We start from the raw sequence: 23500 nt of genomic DNA on the forward strand, positions 1-23500 counted from the left end.
AATCTTGGGTGAGATCAAGCCATATTCAGAGCCAGGAAGTTGCATTGTTCATTATGTCTGTAAGGAAGCTAATCCTAGGGGTTAGCCAGGCTGGAAAGCAAATAGTATGTGTAAGAGGCCTGTCTGAGAATTTATGCTGTTAGTAGAGAAATGGGAGTCAAGCAGGACTGAGGCAAAAAGCTTTTGAGGTAAAAAGGAAGGGTTACATTTTCTCAGTGCTACAAGGGTTGGGCTGTGGACTGGGCTTCCTGGCCCAGCCCATTCTTCCCATTTTGTACAAGCCTCATTCTGTAAAGCAGGTGCTACACAGAGCAACCCATGGAGGCAGCTGAGTGGGGTGTGCTGGGCCCTGGAGCTGGGACAGATCTGGCCTGGGTAAGGGGAGGAAGGCACTTCCAGCTCTGCTGCTCTGGCAGGTATAACACAAGCCCCCACCATGACTTCTTGCAGGTAGCAGTGTTGTCCCTACTCTGTAACTCCCCACACCTCCTCTTGGTGCCAGTGTTCTGGGCAGCATCTTTTCCTCTCCTCAGGTGCAGGAGGGAAGCAAAAGCACATCTGCTCTGCTGTTTGTGTTATGACCAAAAAAAAGAGATGGTACCGTGGTGCTGCTCCTGTTTACACCAAAAATCCTCTATCAGTCATGCCATTGGCCATTTGTCAAAAAACAAAATTTAGAAGCAGAACAACTCCAAATGCAACAGAGTTTAAAAAACCCAAACTTTATTGTTATTATGTCAAAATAATTTGTATTTATACACAAATAAAGAAATTATTATAAGCTTAATAGATTTTGCTTTAATAATCTGATGCATATTAGTACTTGGCTCCTCAGCTTCCACTGTGCAAGGCTTTTTAGAAACACAATCCATATCCTCCATGTGTTTTGGCCTAAATTTATAGCCAGTTCTAAATGCTCCATCTACCAGAAACCTCTGCAAACAGCACGTACTTTGTGCAGTTGAATCATAACAAAGCCATTCCTGAGGTGTACCACTGTGCAAGTGGCTCGCTTTGTTGTGAGCTCCCAAGTACCAGGAGAGGTGTGCACTGAAGAAGAGCAACTGAAGGTACACGTCCCTTCTGCATCTGCTTTTTTATTTCCAGGCAGTTTTGTGTGAAATAGTTAATTTCATAAAGCCTTACATAACTGCATAATGAAGAGGCAAGGAAGACAATGTAACGTTTGTGCTAAAATCCTTTACATCAGTGTTTTCTTAATCTCTCTACAAGCACTCATTATGTTTTGGACCCACTGGTTATTGTAGCACTCAGCTCATGTTTCCAATAAGTTGGCAGTAGCTTTGGCGCCTCAAAGGCATTAAGCAGTTTTATTTTCTGGCCCTCGTCTAAGCTACTGAGAGAAAGCTAATGATCTTTAATTGCCAACATCAGTCTTGGGAGTTCAGGACAGAAGTGTAAGAGCTAACTAGAGGTGTTAGCCCATTCCCTCTGGCCTGGATAAATGGCCCTGTTTTCACCTGTGATGGGCAGATAGTGGTATCCTGAATATAAGCTCTCCCTTTAAATTATTTGAACCTTCTTCCACGCTTCTCTGTGATCATGACACATAACTTAGAAAGAATGCAATCATTCAGTTTTAAAGGATCTATAAAAGTATCATCATGATTTGGCATTACTGTTTTTTGGTGGAGTACCACTGCAGGAGTCTCTGTTCATAGGATGGGTATCAGTGGCTGTAAGCAGCTCATTGTGTATACATGCTATGTCTGTCTGCATTTTCATCCTAAGCTGTGTGCATGTGAAGTCATTGAAGTTGCTTTCCTACAGGTTTCATTCTCTAAAGGCAACGTCTTTACATTGTTTTGCTTTTTCTACCTAATCTGTCTTGGGGGAAAAGAGTCACACACAACTTTGAGAGATCAGAACAGTATTGGCTGTCAAACTCTTAACAAAATCAACAGATGGGAGTGGTCCTTAACATGATGTTATACTCACATTTCTGCTGTGCTGTGCATTCTAGAATTTAATACTCAGGATAATTTCTACTTAAAGATTTTCAGGGAAAAGGTGAGGAGTCAGGGCTGAAACTGATTCCTAGGTTTGGTAGTCTCACCAGTTTGCACTGGGCATGTCACTTGTCCTCTCTGTTAATTTCTCTCTATCCAACCGAGAGGATAGTATCTATTATGGAAGGATGTTTTGAATAGTATTTTTAAAGTGCTTTGAAGATTAGAAGTGCTGTTCAAATGTTCATAAATTATGCTGCATTTCTTGCAAGATGAATAGATTATTGATTTGATTTTGTCACCTCATTTCAGAGTTGTTAAAAAAATAAAGATCTACAGATAAGAAATGCTATCACAGATTTTCACTAAAAGAAACCTTTAAGCTAAGTACCAACTTAACTAGAAAACAAGTATCCCTGGGACAAAACAGAGATGTCTGTATGCATTCCTTAATATATGGAAACTGATAAATATGCAATATGGCCTCTGCAAAATGTAGGTTTAGGCTAAACTTCACACTCCACAAGATTTCTCTGCAAGAAGTTTTCTGACAGTTCTGTGTGAAAATCCATTTCAAGAGCTAAGTCACAGGCAAGGTCCACACATATTATGTTAAACTTACACAAACACTCTGCTAGCTGCAGAACAGTAAGTGTGCTTATGGCAGGTGTAAGTACTGCCTCCAGTTTGCTTTCTGAAAAAAAACCTACTTTTTAGTTTAGTAATTTTAGACAGTTTGGGGCTTCAGTGTTAAGACAGGCCTTTCAAGATGTATGCAGTGGACCACATCCTCCGCTGGCACAAGCTGCAATGGCTTCAGCAGAAGTGCCAGCATACTCTGGGTTGCTAAGCTTGTCTTTGCCACCCAACTTAGAGTGATACAAGATGTATCACAATCCACAGCTGACATTCTCAAACTTGAGAAAGAGTAAGTGGAAAAAGTACCATCCTACCTTATTTTTTCCTTCATGCTGAAGCACCATTAATCTCAATTGTCAGCCTATTTCCATAGTTAATAGCTAGCTTTAGTCAAATGCTAAAAAGAGATTGGGTATTGAGTGGTACCAATTTAGTGCTTATTGCTGTAGGGCCACTTGGAGATTGTGTTATCTCTGTGGTTTCTGTGTGACATAACTATCTCTGCCACTGCACGTCAGATTAGAAATCCTGGGTATGTGGATCCTTTGTTCAACTATCAGCACTCTCTAAGCTGGATACTTCTTCAGGTACCAGCAGAGCCAAGTCCTCCCCATTCCAGCTTGTGCACAGAAGCCAGCTGTAAGACAAAGATAAGACAGGTATCTTTAGCTGAGATAGTTCAGTATAGCATGCTGATTCAGCACCAGCAAACACACAGGCTAGCTCTCTGCAGCCATCTTCTGTGGCACAAATGTATCTTAGTGAACAAAAGCAGTGACACTATTTGCCCTAATTACACAAGTCAGACAATGTCATTACTGCTGCCTTTGAGCACAGTACTAAACTACTCTGCATGTTACAGACTGGAACAACTACCTTTCTGCTTTCCAACTGCAACACTGAACGACACTAAAAAGAAAGGGTCAGATATCTGAAACTGATAACAGAAGAGACACTCTCTCTGCTTCCACTGAACTAAACTAAAGAAAATACTTAAGAGAACAAGTACTTACTATGCCTTTGTTAATGTAACTGAATTTCTCAATCATTTTATTACTTTACTGGAAAGTATTCTTCTCACATGCAAGACCCCTTTGCTTCAATTCCCTCAGGTCTTAAGACCCATCACTACTTTAAATTACCATTAGTACAGTCTACTCTTACTTCATTATAATTATTTACACAGTCTTTACATCTTGAATAGACTTGAAATTATGTGAAATGTTCTAAATCTACAGCATTATCACTGCCTATTTGAATCTTAAAATGCAGCTGATGCAGAGATAAAAGGAGACTGAGGTAAAGCCTTAGGAAAAAATATGCAAGTCTCCAGCCAGAGTGCCACCCTCTTAAGAAAAAACATTTTTTTCCCCCAACTGTAAATCTATCTAATGAAAAGTGATTCCTCTGCCATTTCAATTTTTGTTTCAGCATCCTAAAAAGAAGTAATTTATAGTGGAAATAATTTTTGCTTATGCGTACTCGTGAATGGTATTTCACTGTCCTTGTTACTAGATGGCCACTAGGTATGATTAGACACAACTGCTATAGAGGCCTTTATTTAAAACATGTTTAGAAGTTTATTCTTTTGGGCTTTAAATTCTTTTACAGATTTTAATGGCAATGGGTCACAAGGTACCCATGACCAAAGACCAGGACAGACAGCTTTCCATTAAACCCAGTGGGTGACTGTCATGTTTATAACCCTCATTAGCATCTAGAAGAGCTCAGATTGCAAAATTAAGTTCAGGGAAAGATTTTCCTGGAAAAAAGACCAGGTAGAGGTCTCAAACCAAGGGAAGTCACGTGCAGTCAAGGGTATGGTGTATCCCACTGGCAGTGCATTCCGTTATCTTCAGTTTGGGGGAAATTCACAGCACAGAGCTGAGGAAAAGTGGCTGGATGAGAGAAAAGGTGTGAAGCTAGAGCCACTACAGCACACTAGCAGATAGGAAAGTGTGAGAACTACCACACTAAACTACAAAGTTTCAATTCATATCAAAATTCCTGGCAAAGGCAGTCAGAAGAACCCTCCTGATCTGTACTTACCACAGGACAGACAGTGGAATTAGACAAAGGCCTGCTGATAGGAGGAAGCTAAAGCCTGAAAACCATGCAACAGTAGTTGCATAGAGAATATTAAAAACTGAAATTGACATTGTGCCGGTCACAACTTCTAAACAGGCAATACAAGCAAACACAGCACCTGCCAAAAATAAATGGGCAAATTACAAACAAAACCAAACCAAACCAAACCTCTTCAAAGTACTGAAGTTTTTAAACATGGTTCAAAAAATATATGTGTTGACAGTATTTTTGCAAGTATGCAGGTTACAAGCACTAAGCAATCATACTTTGCTGTGAAAACCGTGGCAACTCCTACAAAATGCTAGTTATTTTAAATGAACAAAAACCCAACAAATACCACATTTTGTTGATGGAAACTATTTTTCTTTCCTATTATTCTGTCACCATGCCTACTTTCTTGCATTTGCTTATCACATCAAGTTTAACCTGTTCATCCTCACTAACCATGTTGTGCACATTTCCATCCTTTACCCCTTCCAGTTCTCTTCATTTTACTTTTCCCTATCTTGTTTCTTCCTTCTCTAACCTTCACTTTTATATGTGGAAAATACTGATTCAACGAGGACTGCTGGTTACCACTGCCTTCTCATTTTTGAAAAGAAACAAACAACTTTTTTTGGACTGAACTACCCTTTGGGGTGGCAGTCTATCCCACAAGTGTCTTGTTGAACACATTTTCTGGAGCTGCATTCATAGTCACAGAACCATAACCAAAATCACACTAGGTCAGCAGAAAAGGATGACAAGAGGCAACCTGATTGCTTCATCAAACTACTCAAATAGCCAAAGCCCTGAAGAATGCCAAGAAACTCAATACCAGAGGTGCATTTTGGCACAGCTAGTAAAAGAGGTCTTTGTTTTAGTGTATGAAGATTAATCTTTTAAAAAGTAAAACACAGCAACTCAGGAAAATGTTTCTAGAAAGTATATGTTTCCCAAAATCTAGAAAATACACACTCCCCAAAAGCAAAATATGGAATATTAGAGCCATATTTTGAGGCCTGATATGCTTTTTTCTGTGTTCCATAAGGAAATGACTTTGAGAAGTATTATGTTACATTTCTAGGGATATGTTTAGAAGCCACAGGCCTGAAGTTGTGGTCCTGCTCCATAGCTCAGGATACAAGTCTAATTGTTTTCAAGTGCTATGAAGATTGACCACCTACTGCTTACCTTTTTAAATTAGTAAGTGAGAAATTGACTAAATAACATATCTTTCTCTGCATGCTAAATCTTGTGAACGTAGAAGCCCTTGTGAAACACTTGTATAAATCTTGGTCATTCCCTGCTTCAAGTTTCCCATGGTCTTTAATTTAAGAACAGTATTTTGTTTGAAAGTTGAAACTTGCAGTACTTTTTAACACAGTATTGTTTATATTTAATTCAGAACCAGAAATCATTAATGTCAAGACATAGGCTTATATTATATAGAACTTGAAAGAAAAGGAATCTTAAAGTACCAATATCTGTCTGTTTAAAGGTAATCTTTGTGCATCTCTGTTCAGAGGCACCATATTATTTTATTGTTTAAAAACAATTCTACTTACCCTGTTCACCAGGGAGAACCACTTTTGACAGCATGGATCGGAGAACAGGAATAGGCATAAAGCAGAACAAAGATGGCACTCTCACTGTAAAGCAGCCATGAGACATTGAACTAATTAAAATCCAGGGATTTACAAATGTATTGCAACTGCATTAGTCATATACTTTTGAACACTTAGTTCCCCAAATAGTAAAAGGCAGCAGAAAAGTCAGACTACTAGTGCACTGAGACACATTTCTCCAAGAACAGAGAAATGTATAAATCAAGTATATTTCTATGGCACTAAAACCATAAGCAGGTAATTCCATTGTTTCTCCCCACAGTTCCTCTTTTAATCAAATCCTAGATCAGGCTGATCACCCATCTATATTTTACCTCTCTGTGACCCTTTCAAGGTGGCACATTCAATATCCAACAACTGCATTCACTACAGATAACACAGCAGTATTTTCATATACATTGTTGACCATGGAATAACTGATTCTGAACTCACCTAAAAACATGAGCAGAGTAGTTTTGGCAAAGGCAGCCATGATCATTCCTCCAATGTAAGAACACATCCCAATAAAGACAATATAAATGTCTTTGAGACATTTGGAAAATAAGTAAACTCCTAAAAAGCTGGTCAGTGAGACAGAAGTGGATGCAGCTGCTCCATATCCAATGTATACTTCATTCCAGCAGAGTGGCTCATCCAGTTCATACAGTGTAAAAAGTGAAGTCCCTCCCAGCACAGTAAACAAATAAGTCATAAATGTAAAAAGTAACACAATTATTAAAATTCTCTTTTTATGAGGGGCAGTTTGAAAAAGCATGTACACTCCAGAAAATGTCTCCTTAAGAAGGTCTTTCCAGGATACTGGTGCTTCATGCTGGAATTGAGATACACCTACGGTATCTTCCAGAAAAAATACAATATAGATTATATTAATGACATGGAGCAGAGATGCTATCACAAATGTCCATGCAAAGCCTATTCCTCTTAGAAAGTAGCCAGATGACAATCCTGCCAGTCCAGATACAACTCCAAAAATCAAATCCACTACAGCTATTCGTGTTGTTTTCTGCTTCTCATCATGACACTCCTCTGCTATGTAAGCAAAGCCTCCTCCAAGGAAAGTTGCTATACTCCCAAACAGTCCAGAAATAAATGCAAATGCAAATAGGACAGAGAGTGACAAGGAAAAATATGATATTGCAGTGAAGCTAATACTAGAAATCAAAGCTCCCATTGATGGTAAAACTAAAGACCTTTTGTGTCCCTGGCGATCCCCATTAGCTACAACGACAAAGGCAACTATAAGGCTGGGAATGGCTCTAGTTAAGTCCAACTGCATAATAAAAACAGAGGCTTTTTCTTGAACTTCCTGCAAAGAGAAAATAAAAATAATTGGAAATAATATAATAAATTGGAGAAAAAAAATCTGTCACAATATTGCTTACATAATTATTAGTATGCAATATAATGAATATCACTGTGCATGTTTAGATTATAAATTATACTATTATAAAACATAATACATGCAATGTAGTTTTATAACATTATATGACATTTTGATATACTAGGCTATATACTCTATATATAAAACATGTATATTCAGACTTTTGTAATTTGATCTTCAATATTCCTCAAACATTCCCTGTTACATTTTAACCCGAAACTTAAAGCTGAAGACACAGTCTTACTAGTACTGTTGACAGAGAAGTTTCAATGCAGACAAGAGAACTATCCTTTTGAACTTGTACTTACAAGAGCTGTAAGTATCTTTAACTGCAACTATCTCCTTCAATACAGGATATGGCAAAAGAGCACTGGGCTATTTTAATACTACTCAGAAATCAGTAGTAAGCCAGTCACCGATTGAGGAACACACTCAATGCTCCCTCTTCACAGGAGCTCTTTTTTCCTCCCAAATATAATTCTGCTGAGGGGGGTACAAAGAAGAATTAATGGACTAGAGCACACTATGCAAGTAAACAGATCACAGTTTGCTCTGACATCCCACTGTACAATCTTACTAGTACTATTACAAACAGCAGAAACAACCAAAAAAGTGAAATACAGCTTTAAATACTGTACTGACTCACAGGTACATGAATTAATGGATTTTGCAAACACTGTAAAGCTCTGGGTTCAGGAATTGTCCAAATCAGTAATGTCTCTACACATACACCACAGCAGGTATTCACATAAGGAACAGCAGCTAGCACTATAAAAATAAACACCCATTATGGGAAAAATTTCAGACTTCTTTTTAGCAGAAGTATAAAAATTAAATGTGACTGAAAACCAACCATTTAACAGAGCATGAATGCCTGCAGAAAAAAAAGAACTAAAGAATATTTAATTAAAAAGAATTGTTATGAAGCCAGCTGCTAAAGGACCCTCAGCAAGCAAATTCTGATCTTGTTCTTATTGCAGATATGAGAGTACCTGATAAGTGTAGCCACAACAGCTCTTTCAAAGACAGCCACCTGATCAGACAGTAGGGGAAAAGGAAGCAACTTTATTCATACAAACCCTTTATACTAGCTAAAATAAAGTTTCAGATGCAGAGAGCAAAGTCTTGTTGAAAGTCTTGGAGTTTTCTGAGGCACAACACTGACTTGGGCAGGCATTGTGCTCTTCAATCAGCAACAGGCACACTTCTGCAAACCTGCCCACGCCATTCTCAGCCTGTATTCAAGCCATCTATACTCCACATTTCAGGTGTCTCCTATGTAGTTAACATAATCCTGACTGAGTAGCATCCAAAATCATGAAAAAGCCCTAAAACTTACAGGAATGTACCTGGGGAATTTTAAAAGCTGCTGAATGCTGTATAAATTCATATTTAAATTTACAGGCAGAGACCATGAGTTTCTCGTTCAATCTCTTCCTTTGCTTACAAGATACCAGGCTTTATTACAAGAGGAAAATCAACTGATCCTGAGGTTCCCAAGGAAAGCCTTCAAGATCCCCAGCCCTCCAAAGTCTTTTGCTCCCTTCCCTTATGGTGTCTGACTGCCTTAGCATTCATGAATCCTGGTAACTTGCCAGCAATGCTGTCACCCTGGAAGAGTCAAAACCATGAAGACTGAACAAACTGAGTTGGAAAACATTATTCTGATCTTTAACTCTTCTGCTGCTGACAAAAATAACTCTATGTAGTCGCAGACGCTGCTTCTTTACTAGGATTGTCTTGTTTAAAGCCATGAGTATCAAACAGATGCTACTATGTTAAAAGTAAAATTAAATGTTAATAAGTATCATCTCAGCCCACGTGAATGACATAATACAGAGATTATCGCCAGACCATAATGAAGTGCAAAACTGAAAGAAAGAAAAACCCAAAACTTGGGAAGAAGTTGTGCAACACACAAAACGTGGCTTCACATCCACGTGACACATGGTAACACACGTGAGCATGAACATACTGAGATTAAAAAACTTGATATCCACTGAAAAAAAGACTACATACATAAGTACAGGAAAAATCCATTTAGAGTGTAAGGCACGCAACTGTTCACTCTCTGGTTTTATGAAGCCAAAGGAAAAGAATATAGAAAATGATAGGTCAAACCTTCAGCTTCTTTAAAATCACATAACTCCATTAAATAATCAATGGAACTACATATATTTGAAGGGAAAGGTATAGGTTTTTAATCTGCAAATTCACTCTACTCTTAAAAATTACTCACAGTGGACTGAAATAGGTATTTCAATCACCTATTTCAAAATTAAAAGAACAAAAATGAAGAAGCAAGTAACTTATATAAGGATTAAATTAAGAGAGAAGGGCAGCACCTGAGATTGAACAATGTAAAGGACATATAAAATCACAGGCTGATAAGATAAAATATTACTGAGTAGGAAGGGGAAATTAATGGATTGTATAATGAATCAATGGGATGATAAACAATGTTTAATGATTAATAATACAGCTCTTTCTGAGATATTAAAAAAGGATTATCCAAGTTGGTGATCAGAATGCTTCAGTTTATATCCATATTACCTTCAAACTCACTTCATTATGACTATTTTTTTCAAATTGTAAAAAATAATCTAAATTTTGTGAAGATGAACCATTTTGAACTATATTCTACTTTTTATGCAGGCTCCAAGTGATTTTTATCTTCAATTTCCTTTTACATTTTGCTTTGAAATAGGTGAGATTTGTATAAAGCTTCTTCATTCTCAGAACATAAGGACTTACACTAAATTAACTGTTAGTAGAGGTGCTCTTTTAAACATTAATGCCAAACAGGGCCTTACAGCAACAGTTACAACATCTAATAAAGCTAATTCAGTTAGATTTAGGTTAGGAAGGTCTTGGAAAATCTGGAACACCTACTTCACACTTCCTTGTGAAAGGGTTTGGAATTAAGTTACTGGATCTGCTCTTTGGCCCCCTCACAGGACTATAGCTCAGCACAGAGGCCCATTTGCACTTAAATTAATGGGTGTTTTGAGCACCTACATCGTTACACTATGGTAACTAGTGTGGTATGAAAATGCAGCAAGGCATCCAGACAAGAGTGTAATTGTTCAAAAGCTCATGCCCTACTGGCAATCACTGAAATGCAGGGAACGGAAATTTGGCAGGAAAGGGAAACGAAGAAGTTCTGTTGGCCATTATTCAACTGCTGTCTTGAAGGACTCATGTTCTCAAATATCAAATTAACTATAATTTTTAAGCAAAAGTCCTGTAAAGTGTCATCATTTAATGAATATGTCATCAAATCAGATATGCTATCTAAACTACAGCTGAAATGAAGCACTCTGCTTCAGTGTTTTGAGAAAAAAAAATGAAGTCATATCTTGAACCATAGGTGATGGCAATTTGAAAGTCAGGTTTAATTTGAGGGGGTTGCAAAATGCAAAGAAGTATTTGAAACGTTGATTTCTTGATGGGCTCTGCAATTAGAATTGTATGCTTAGAGAAAATTGCCAGGCACAGCATCAAATGGGGAGCTAATACTAAATAAAACACTTCTGGGAGTAACATACAAGCATTACTCCAACAATAACTGGTGATTACCTCCATGGGTCAGCCCAGAAGCCATGTTGGACCACAATTCTATTGACCTTTTCACATTTTTTCTATAAGACCAGCTTCTGTCACATGACAAAGAACATACGCCACACTAGAAGTCCTGAATTATTTCTTTGATCACCTTCACTGGAAGCATGTTCCATTAGCAATCTCCTTTTATATATGACAAATGAGGCAGCTAAGCTCAGCATTCAGTCTTTTCAGTCTTGCACATATGCAGCACATCAGAGATTCAGATATGGGATGTGAGCAAAACTTTTCAAGTACCACCTTTTCAGCAGTGTAAGGGAATGCCAATTGACTCTTTCTGTGACCCCAACTTCTGTGTAATTTACACAGTGAATCATTTACTTTTCTGGCCCTAAAGTGGTTTCATCTTTCACTTTATCCAACCCAACTGCCAGTTGTTGTTGACGAGTATGGTGCTACTGCACCTCTTCTGAAAATATGTTCCCTCTGCTCTTCTCATGTTAGACACAGAAATCACGTGGCCACTGAGTGTGCCAGAGCAGTGTATTGCTTCAGGAAAAAAAACCCCAACATTCAAAAAACAACAACCCCAAAACAAGAGGTGAGCTTTCTGTTGAATCAGTGCCCCACTCAAATCCAAACCATAACCTCTAACTGCAGAACTGCAAGACACAACACGTGGGGTGAGAGGGGGAAGGGAAACGGAGAATGACCATCTCTTCTGCTGGCAGCTCTCAGCCAGCTCTGCTTAAGTGCAGCATTAAAACTGCACTGGAAGTGCAATGGAAGAGGTGCCAGTCAACAACTAGCTATCCAGCACACTGAACTATGGAAAAGTGCTAAAAATGTAACTGACCATGGGATCCTGTCATGCTGACGTCCTTGTATTCCAGCAAGGCACACTAGCGCTCTGAATGGCAAACCATCAACCGCATTTAATCATGTAAAGATCAGTTAAATTTTTTTCCACGTTTTAAAACCACAAAAATTTTAATTTCCTCTGTTCCTCTTTCTTGTAATTCCTCTGAAACACATGTATTTTAAGCTAGATACTGTTCCTCAAAATTACAGTGCATTTGCTAAGCTTCACTCGGTTACAAAGAACAGTAGGAGCCACAGAGACAACGGGCGGCTCACAAACACAACACAGGGGTGTGGGAGGAGGAGCCTCCACCTCCACTTGTACCCGCGGTAATGTCAGCCCAATGCTAATTTGGTCCCCATTCTCTCAGGCGATCTTCAACTCCCGCTAAAATACGAATTTATCTCAGTATCTTCCTGGAGACAAATCTTTGTCTTTAAAACACTGTCTCTACCTACAGCGTAACATTAGAGCGAGGAGACAGTGAAGTGGGAGCAGGTTACAAAACTACGGCTTTCCGCAGAGTTACAGGTCAAGGTTATGAAACAGGAGGTTATACTGAGGCAGCACCTCCTGGCAGCAAGTTTATTTACAATCATTATTCTTCCCCCGCCACTTGCCTTCTGTTTGATATAAGCCGGGCTGCTCTTATTCTGCTCGCAGTGACTGGCATTGCTGTCGCTGATAAAAGTGGAGTTGTACTCCTGCTCCCACAGCCGCCGGTAGATGAACTGCTGCACCAGCGGGGTCGTCAGGGAAAACGCAAACACGTAGCAGAAAATGACGGGCTCCACGCACAGAACCTTCCTCATTTCTGGGTCTGGGCTTCAAACCCTGCGCCAGGAAACAAGCCGCGAGTGTTCAGGAGGTGGAAGCGAAAGCCCCGGGCGGCAGCGGGCTCGGTGACTGCCCCACGCACGGGGGCCGCGCTCCGCCAGCCCCGTCCCGTCCCGCCGGGCTGTCCCCTGCGCACCGGGCCCGTCCCGCAGCGCCGGGACATCGGGACACCGGGGGCGGGACGGGGGCGGCCGTGTCCCTCAGCGGAGGAGCGTCCCCCGCCGCGCCGTCACCGCCCCCCGGCCGCCCAGAGGACGAGGCCCGGTGCCGCTGTCCCGGCGCTGTCCCTGACCGGGCCCGGGCCCGGGGGCGGGGCGCTGCGGCGGGCGGGGCCTGACCGGGCCCGGGGCCGAGCGGGGTCCCTGTGCCCGCCCGCGGCTGCCGCCGCCGCGCTGCTTGTCCCGAGGCCGGGGGCGCCGCTGCCGGAGGCCAGCCCACGTCAGCCCCGTGGCCATGTCAGCTGCGCGCCCCGGGCCCGCGGCGTGTTCGGGCTGCTTACACAACGAGCATCTGCGCTGTCAGCGGCATGGCCGGCCTCGTTTAGCACCGCCAGCCCGGCCCGGAGCTCAGCCTGCGCAGGTGGCCGTGCCTGGCCGAAGGGGAGCCCACGGCGCGCTGCTCTCCCGTGCTGCCGAGCGCTCCGCTCCCAGCTGACAGAGCTTAGGGGTTTTGTTACAGCCGCTCCCCTTCCGTGGGCTCCCGGCTTGTCAGCGTGTGTAAAAGCAACATTTGTTAGCCACCAGCGGGTCTCTCATTAATAGAGTCATAAAGCTGTGTAGGTTAGATAAGATCTCTAATATCACGAAGTCTAACCATTAACCCAGCAGTGCCAGGAAGAGATAGATCTCGCTCTCTGGGTCTGGCATAGCTGGTGCCGGGTGTCGGGGGAAACGCTGTGAACAGCTTCTGTCGCTGTGAGCACCTGCTGGGGCACCTGCTGCATTTCCACGTGAAAGGCTGTGCTGGGGCAGACCCGCAGTTGTGCGGTTCACATACGGCCTCTGCCCGCCCTGCTGTCCACGGCATCCACAGCACGGCGAGCACACAGCTCTGCACTGTCCTCCCAGGACAGCACCGGGTAATGGCTCTGCCCTTGTCACAGGTGTGGTGTACTGAGGAGAGGTGACATAGCCAGGGCATCCTGAAGGACCACCTTTCAGTCTTAAATACTGGTTCTCCATCACAAGTACTGCAAAAAAGTCCCTTTTGCTAAAAGCACACCAGAACTTCAAAGTTTCCCTGATGTATTTGCTCTATTAAAATAAGAAGAGCAGTTTAGAAACTTCATGAAAATTGAGTTCCTTGATAAAGTGATTTGAAGACAGATTGTCCATAACATGGGTCATATGATCTTGAGCAATGCTTTAACTTGTTCACTGCCATGTGACATGTCATTCAGTCCCAAATTTAGGGACAACACTGGTTTGTCAAGTGTCTCTTAGCACAGGATCAACTCAGCGTACCAGCTCAGTGGCCTTGATCATTTACTTGAGCTTCTTTGGTCTAGCACATAGGCTTGCTCACAGAGGCACACAGGCAGGCTGATTCAAAAAAAGTGCTACTCTGGCATGACATCAGCTTGTAGAGAATGGTGTCCTGCTCCTCCACCTGGCCAAGTCCAAAGTCTGACTCATCCTGTGACAGCATGCTGTTTGTCACAAGGTAAAGCCAAAACAATCATGCGAGGCTGTTAGGTGAGAGGGGCTGTTCAGGTCACTTGTCCAGCTGTTAACATTTATTTGAGCAGGGTGAAGAAGGGATTTTAAGCCTGTTGGAACTTCCTTTTGTTCCACAGAGGGATATTGTCCAGAGGCCATTAAGTTTCTTGCCAGATCTAGTTGTGCTGAAGAGCCTGTCACTTACAAAGGAACACAAGTGTCTGGGTGCAGTCCAGGTTGCTGACCCAACTTGTTTTAATGCACAGCTCCTTCAGAACAGCCTTCCCAGAGCCAAAGAGTGGAGCTGTCCATCTGTGTTCTGGAGAGGTCCTCTGCTTCTCTCCTTCCTAGTAACTGTGTTTAAGTTAGGGCTTGGGTTTACAGAGCCAAGTGGCTCCAGCAAAGCTGTGATCTCACCAGTGCTGAAGGCAAAGCTGCAGCCTGAGCTGCCCACCTGGAAGCGCCTTTTTACCTTTGTGCAACAGCTTGAAGCAACAGCTGTTCGTGAATATCTCCCAGTGCTGACACAACATATTCCCCTCAGGCAGGTGCACTGGGAGAGACTTGGCCCTCATTTGTTTCCAGTCTTCCTCACTGCAAGGAGAACTAAAAGCAATAGATATGATTGCGCTTTTAAGATCATACTTAACTGGGTGATGCTTATTCTTTGAAGTTGAGCATTTCCAAATAACACAATACATGGCAAGCTACCTTCCACTGTCCCCTCCCACCAGTATTCACACTGGCCCAAACCCATGAACAGACTTCACAAAGATCACAGGAATGTGGTGGCTGCAGCTCTGCAGTTTGCACTGGTTTGCATTTTATGACATCCTCAATGTGTGAAGAATTGAACATTTTTTTGATGAAGATATTTTGGAAAAACGCTTTGCTGAAATATTTTGCTGAAAACATCAGTAGTGCTTTACTAAATAATATTGACATGTAAAATGTAATTTTAATTCCTTCTGAGAAGTTAAGTACTTTTTAAAATTGAGTTGGCTTTAATTTACAGTGCTAACCATCTACTGAGAACCTTAGCCCTCTGCATGTAATTTATGGATTATAGAGTAACATTACTGTACTGTTTGTACTAATGTTCAACTCATGTTTTCAAGGCTGTCTTGAGAACAGTGGTTAACACAAATTTTTAAAAAGGAACATAAAAAGGGAAGAGAAGCACATTTTTGGCACATAGTTTTATACGAAATGCAGTTGTGCAGAAATCTTTCATAACCTGTGTCATGCCCATGAGCAGGGCAAACAAAGATGTATGAAGGAAGTTCTCCAAATATTGAAGGAGGAAAAAGAGAGTAAGTAATGTAATTCTGCAGAGGCATACCTAAGTTTAGATGTAACTGTAACGGTGTGGGCAACAACATCCCACTGACTTTGTGTTCCTGAAAATGGGGTGCTCTGAACACCTCAGTCACAGCACCAGCACTACTGTTAACATTAGTCTTCATGCCATATGGCACTTTTTACTCTTCTGAAGTGTTGTGTTGAAAATTTGTGCTTGTTTGAATCCTCAAGCATATCTAAGGCATCAGGATATATTTATTTTTTCTGAATAAGAAAATCTTAACAGAACTGGGGTTCTTGCTGGCATCTTGTCTCACACACCACATAACAGCAACCATTTCTAAATAGTGTGGTTTATTTAGTAGTTTTGCTTTTCAGTTACCTACCTCTCGTACTTGTGTATTTGCAAGTCCTCCTTGTTCATCCCTGATTATTTCATATGTCAGATTTAGTTATCTCCATTGAAAGGCCTTCACACTGGTGGCTTTTCTGTTTAGATGACTCAGTGGCAAAGAATTTAGCGGCTCCCTTTGGGCTGTGTTCAGGTGTAGCTTGTGCAGAGAGCCTGCTGTGGCTTTGCCCAGTCCTAAACAAAGCTACAAGGGTTACTAGATCTGCCGTGACTTGTTTTCAGACTACTTGAGGATTTGAAATTTAGTGCAGCTTCTTGGTTCTGTTTGAGGTGACTTGGTCTTTTGTTTTCCTTCCTGTTTTGCTTTCAATCGCATTTATGTACATGTGATCGCTCTTCACTGTAGATAGCTGATGTAAGTTGTTTTCTTCGGGCCGCGTTGCTTCATACGGAATTTCTAGTGAGCCATTTCCCAGCTCCAGTCCAGCACCTCAGACGTGCTTTGGGAGATAACTGGTGGCGCCGGTAGTGCTGTGCTGCTGCCCCTCCCTGTCCCTGCCCGGGAGCAGCGGTGCCTTGGCAGGCCAGGGTCAGCAGCAGCAGCGGCGCGCTGCAGATACTCCCGGCCGCCGTGACTCAGCAAAGCGCTCCTCGCCTCGGTCTGCGGCTCACCTCACCCTTGGCAGAAGCGGACAGAGGCATGCTTCTGCCTAACAGCGTCTTTTAATGTGAAACAGCAGGTTTCTTTCCTTCTTTCAATTTTCGTCTGTTTAATGTAAACAGCTCCTTAACGGGGAACTGAAAGTAGGCAGCTGAGGCAGAGCTGGAGTGCCTGCCTCTGAGTCACATGCTGCTCTGTTGCAGGAGGCTGTTAAATTTCATCTGCTCTTAAAATCTTGCTAGAGCAAAGTTCTTTCTCCGTTTGTTAAATGAAAGTGCTTTTCATTCCTAGTAAGTTGTTGGGACTGTTGGCTGCATTCCCTTTTCAGAGATAAGGACATCCACCATTGCCCTCCTGAGAAGCAGCAGCTCTTTGAGGAGCTTCGCAAAGACCAGTGAGCAGAATGCAGTGTGTTTAGGATACAAGTATTTAAGCTGAGTATCATCAGGAAGGTGGTGACAGATGATGAGCTGCTCTCATCTTTCAAAGTCACTGAGAGATTTGCTGCTGTTCTCCCAGAGGATTGTGCATCAGGTTTGAGCCTGAGCAGTCCAGCTGAACTCTTGAGATCAGTGACAAAGTCTTCATCACTTGAAGGAGTTTGAAATAGGGTGAGACTGTGTCTCTACCCCAGACAGGGATTCCATGTGCTTTTTTCAGTTTTAGATTCTCAGGGGAAAAAGAAAATGTTTTCAAGGATGAACCTGTGAAAGGTTTCAGAGGAAGAAGTACTTCAGTCTGCTTAGCTGTGGTTTAGGTGGTAATGGCATTTTTCCTCCACCAATTGACCATCAAAACTATTCTTGACATTCAAAGCAGCAGGGGACATGGTTACCAGTCCTTATTCCTATCCATCCAAAAATACCCAAATACACCCTTACCCAGATTTTCCAAACATCTGCCCAGATCTGTTCAGGAAGATCTGCAAAGTGATGTTCAATATGCCCTGTTGCTTGAAGTGGAATAATTCATTCCCTGGCATGATTCTATTGTATATTTGTGCACATAAACATCACTGGGTATTTATCCCAATCATGCCTTTTTTTTTTTTTTTAAATAATAATAGTTGCAGCAGTAGGTCTCCTGGTGGTCTCTAAGGTGTCATAGAACAGCAGCAGAAAATTTCCTGGGTTATTTCCTGGGTTCATTCAGATTATGAAAAAACCTGAAGCAGATTGGCACTTGTTTTCAGACAAGTGTCTTGCAAGATTTCTTATACAGGAAGATGGGGCAATATTGCTGAAAATAATATAGCACTTCAATCCAGCTTTAGGCATCATTATAAAATAATTTCTTCTACAATACTGTTGAATGCTATTTATTGCTCCTACAAGGAAAGCAAATAATAAAACAGCTCCACTGCTTTGGAATTTGGAGCCCATAAAGGGGAGGTATTGAGTTAAGCCAATTGAATGATAAGAGTGAATTCTCAGGTTAAGCACCTTAAACAGGTCCTTCTGGGACCTGTTAAACCCAATAACCTAACCATGACAGATGACATTCCTGGTTGAAGAAGTTCCTGAACTGATGATTCCTGGAACGGGGGAAGATATCCTGAGAACAGTCAGCAGATGTACTTGTTCTTTAACCTGTTTTCTGTGCATCTGTTATTTGCCTCTGCCAGAGAAGGGAATTTGAAGTAGATGGACTTTTGTCAACTCAATGTGGCCATACTTATTTCAGTAGGACTGCAGTGCTGATAGAAGTATAGAGCTAGCATTTTGAAGAGATTTCATAAAAACTGGGAGCATAAAAATGGGAGCATACAAGGCAAAGGCTGTACAAACTAACAAAAAGGAGAAGCGGCTCAAATAAATTTGCATAAAGATACAAACTTTGGGCTATAACATGTACAGTTAGTTACAGGCAGTTTTGCCCTGAATTATTCACCTGTATAAATGTAGGAGTTTGCATAACATCCTGGAAAAAATTTTTATTTTTTGCATGGACCAGGGGATAGTTGTTTTTTCTATGAGAAGGTACAAGTCATTTCAGATAGCTTTGAAAGTGAGCTGAGCCTGATCAGGAGTTTAAAGCTTGCTAAGCTTTAAGCTTACCTTGCTGCTGTGAACAGCAAGTTTTGCCTTCTGTCTATTCAAATAGTAGGTTTGTGCTGGGGAAATGGGAAACAAGTTATCAAGGGGTTTTGCATAACAAAATTGATTGTGACAGTGTGCCTTACAGACACTGAACCTCCTGTTCATAACTATGCTGTCTGCTTTCCCTGACTGTGTTTATATGGCATGCCCATGGCTGCTAAAACTGCTTAATGGGAAAAAGAACAACTAATAAAGCACTTAGGGACTTAATTGCAAAATTAATTTGGCAAACAGAAAAAGAACTGCCTGACTCTCAGAGATCTTTTTTCTTTTTCTTTTCTTCTCTGCTGCTGATTCTCATTGACTATGTTGTGATGGTTTTCCTCTTTGCCACTCCAAATTCCCTGGTACCCTGTGCCCTCTTTTTGGTGCATCTTATGCCCAGCTTCCTACATCCCCTCAGCCTCTTTGACTGAGGCCTTGTGATGGAGGAGGGAGCTCCTTGGGAGCTTTTGTCTCCCTGGCATGCCTGAGGCCTGGGAATATCTACTGTTATTTCCATGCCTTATTCCCCAGCACTGACACCTCAAAGAAGCAGCTGGGCCTTCTTCCAGAATTGTTTCCAGCTCTTTGCAGATGTCAGGTGAGTGAAGCTTGGAAGCATGGAAAAGAGCTGGAAACCAAAAAGCCATGCTGTCACCAGCAGATCAAGCTGCTCTCCATGAAACCAGACAGTGTCCTTAGCTCCCCTATCATTTTACACTGTTCTTACTCTCTGCCTGTCCTGCTCCATCCACACCCATTTCAACACCTGCAATCCAGGCTCTGAGTTGAAGTGATTATGCCTTCTCGCAGCTTTTCTTTTTGAACTTGAATAAGCTCTCTTTATTCTATATTGACAAGAAAACCCTTTATAAGTATAATATTTTGAGCCTGAACTTGCATACATTCTCCAGTGCAACATGAGAAAACTTCCTCTTTCAAAACGAAACATTTCTGTTGTTTTTGAAACAAAACCACATTAACAAAGACATCACTAAATATCATCAGTAATTCAAATAGATTCATAGAATAGATTTACAATAAAACATACTGTATTCAAGTGTAAATAACGTTTACCTGGGAAAAGCCAGACATGTGAAACAGTGAGTACTTGAAATACCCTCTTTTCCTCTTTTCCCCCTCTTCTTTTGTTCTAAACTTTCTGAAGACTGGACTGACATCCCAATACTGTTGTTTTATAAAAAACATTTTGAGAGATAAATGAAGAAAATAGAATATTTCATTTAGAAATAGAAAATAGATATTTCATTTAGAAATATCACAGCTTGAAGTTTGTTCTTTCTATTTCAAATTTCTGACTGTGGCTTTTGTTTAGTTTTTACAAGACTGAACTGGTAGACAGCCCCCCTTTGTTGCTTGTCTTTGTGTTTCTTGAGGGGCTGGCACTCCTCTGGGGCTCCAGAAGAGCTCTGTCAGTGCAGGAGGCACCAGTCTCATGTCTACAACCAACCCACCTGTAAGCTTGAGCTCATGAGATAGTGACAGGTGAGTTGTGTTTCTTTGGCTTGGTTTTTTGGCATGTTTAGAAGATATCAACAACAAATATAACTATTTAAAAGTCTTTACTTATTTACATGTGAATCAATGAGAGATTGATTTGTGGTATCTCCACGCTCAGCTATTTTTTATTTTCTGAACAAGAGTAACACTTCTGACAGTCACTCAGGCCTTAGTTTAATAAAAGAGGAAATCAAATTTTAGCATGCCTCATCCCAATCCAAACCACTAATGCTACTTTAAATTGATAAGATTTATGGCAGATCAGATAGTGTCTGACCAAACCACTCCAATGCTTTGCCTACATGGCCAAAGGCCATGTTCCTTTGCCCTGAAAGTTAAATACTGCTTTTTTTTTTCCATGATGTGACAGCAAGGCTGGTGGTTAAAAGTACTGAAACTTTTCATTAAACTGAACCTTCACTGGCTGTTACACTGAGGTCCTCTCTGGAAATTGTTCCTTGTTGCTGTGAGCAAGTTCAGCTCATGTTTGCATGAGATCTGACATGTTTGCTGTTGCAGTGCCATTTGCACTTTTCATTTGTTTTGGTTATATGCAAAGCACAGGCAATGCTGTATGGTGTTTGCTGTCTGCTTGTCACAGCCTGGGTGAAGAGAGGTAAAAAGTGGTTAAGATGGGGCTGGGTTGTCTGGGGGTTCCCATTTTTCTTCTCCCTAAGGTGTTCCCTGGGTGTGTGGTATAGATTAGATATCTCATTTTGGGATGATTGAGGGGAGGTGAGATTCATCCTCATTCTTGCATCTTCTGAAGAAAATTTGGTACCAGTATTTTAACTAATTTGCAGTATATCTGATAATTCTTTCTTAGTAATATTGGTACTATTTACCTGTCTTTGAAAAGCTGCTGAAATTAATGTAGCCTCAAACATTCCTTAATTTAAGGTAGCAAAGTACAAATTTTCAATAAGTAAGCATCCTGAAATTACTGGTTAAAGACTGATTTAATTCTCCATCCTAGTGCAATTCTTCAGTCTAACTCAAATGCAATTTCACAGTTCGTTCATGCTGAACTAAACATAAAATATTTTATACTTTTTTGTGAAATCACCTCAGACTCTTACACATCCATGATACTAATCACCTATTTAATGAGCACAACTGAAGAAATGGGTGTACTTACAGAGGTCAGGGAACACTGTATGAGAGAGGAAATTATACTATTCCTAAAATTTCAAGAGTGGACTTTTTCTAGTAGAAAACTCAGCCCAATTTCAGAAGTGGATGATATGAAATCCCATAGTAAATGGTGGAAATTTATAATAAAATCTAAAGAATCATGCCTACTACCATACAGGAGAGTGAAGTTCTGAATTTTCTTTTTTTGATTGCTTCCATTTCAGTGGCCAGATTTCTTGCAGAAGCAGGTTTTAAGAGGATGCAGGGAGGGTCAAAATGCTGAGGATAGCTCCAGCAAATTTAAAGGGAAGCATGTGAGATAGAGGTTCCTCTGCTGCCTCCCCTCTCCTCCCGTCCCACACCAATCTTCTAATGAATGATGAAAGTCTGTTGAATAGTAACACTATATTTTTGACCAGCATGTGGGAGCAAAAAAATTGTTAAAATGCAGTAAAAATTCTCTCCAAAGATGAATTTACATTAGAAAAAATATTATCAAGGTGGAATTTCTAGATCTGTAAGTCCTATTAAAAAAAAAAAAAAAAGAAAAAAGGACAGACTTTGTGATATTTCATGGATATTAGCAATAATACCTGTGCAACAACTGTATCATCACTGCACATAATGGAAGGAACACAATGGATGCAGATTAGGACACAAGCATAGCCATTATAATACATGATTGTGTTCTGTAGTGATAAAGAAATTTAGAAAGACAAAGTGAGTAGCTGTTGCTTGTTGATGATATATTGTTCCTTCCCCTTTATAATGGACATAGTGTAGAAATATCTCAGCAAAATGATGAGGCTGCAGGTAGAAGACAATTGCAATTACTTCAGAAAGGTGAAAAGTAACAGATGTTTTTAAAACTCCGGGGAGCACGTTTGATGGAGGCAGCTGCAGCATTGTCATATTAATGTCTATCAGTAAGACAATCCTCTGTATGATAAGAAGTCATGAGAAAATAAGCTGTCATCCTCAGTGTTGTGACCCTGCCAGCATCATCAGAGCAAGCCTGTCTTAACTGATGAGTCCCATCAGCTAGACAACAAAACTGAAATCAAGTAATTGTAAAAATAATTATTCCCTAAAGTAATTTTTTTCCCTGAATATCAACCATTCCTTCAGCTAGCAAAAGCTGACAGTCTTTATTTCCTTGTTATATTTGTAATTTCGTATTTTCCAGAATATTGTCTATAGAAGTTTTTCCCTGCGGATGAAAGTTCGTACAATGTTAAATTTGATCAAATTTGCTCCAATTTGCATGATAGCAGTAACAAATCATAGCTTTCACCCATGACTGCACTGTACATTTCTGCACAATAAATCTTCCTCTCTCACGTGTTTTTCATGCTGATGAACCTTCCTCAATGTTATGCAATATCACACAATCTGTAAAATGGCTACTAGGGAGCCCTGGTTATCATTCCAGTAATTTCTTATGTGAGACTGGGATGGGAATATCTGGCAATATTTGATTTTGCAGCTATCACAGTATCCTATCTTGCCTATCCTCTTGAGGCTGTTGTTATTGTCTGGAGTCATCTGCAGGCAGTCTGGTACTGCTTGCAAGTAGACAGCTCTGGGAATTTTCTTGCCTTTTATGCTTTGAAGCTTTGCTTGAGAAAGCTCTGCTTTCATCCATTTTTCCCCCTTAAAGCTGTTGTCAGCTATCCTTTGCCATTCTTTAGTTTGATGGTAAAGTGCAAAGGAATGCTGGAGTCTTATCTTCCCTTGACTGGAATGCAGTCCTAACAAGCTGGAAGTGATGTATTCCCATTAAAATCTCATTGTATCCTCTGTTGCCTGGCTTTGCTGATGCTTAGCACTACCAAGGCAGTGG

General features: G+C 41.0%; 1 protein-coding gene across 3 annotated transcripts; it reads right to left on the reverse strand.

Moving 5' to 3' along the window:
• Positions 1–701: 701 nt before the first annotated feature.
• On the reverse strand, positions 702–13054 carry SLC46A3 (solute carrier family 46 member 3). 3 transcript variants are annotated; one of them, XM_063149097.1, is made up of 5 exons: positions 12732–13054; positions 6737–7610; positions 6245–6328; positions 4659–4815; positions 702–3246 (listed from the first exon to the last, which is right to left on the reverse strand). In XM_063149097.1, exons 1-5 carry the CDS (start codon positions 12921–12923, stop codon positions 3159–3161), a joined length of 1395 nt encoding a protein of 464 aa, XP_063005167.1. In that variant the 5' UTR covers positions 12924–13054; the 3' UTR covers positions 702–3158. The 3 variants fall into 3 exon arrangements, with proteins under 3 accessions (XP_063005167.1, XP_063005166.1, XP_063005168.1); XM_063149096.1 differs by having other exon boundaries at positions 6737–7606; positions 12728–13054; XM_063149098.1 differs by lacking the exon at positions 12732–13054 and adding an exon at positions 12106–12719.
• Positions 13055–23500: the final 10446 nt, after the last annotated feature.

The sequence above is a fragment of the Melospiza melodia genome, chromosome 2, assembly GCF_035770615.1.
Source record: "Melospiza melodia melodia isolate bMelMel2 chromosome 2, bMelMel2.pri, whole genome shotgun sequence".
In the NCBI taxonomy this organism is placed as follows: Eukaryota; Metazoa; Chordata; class Aves; order Passeriformes; family Passerellidae; genus Melospiza; species Melospiza melodia.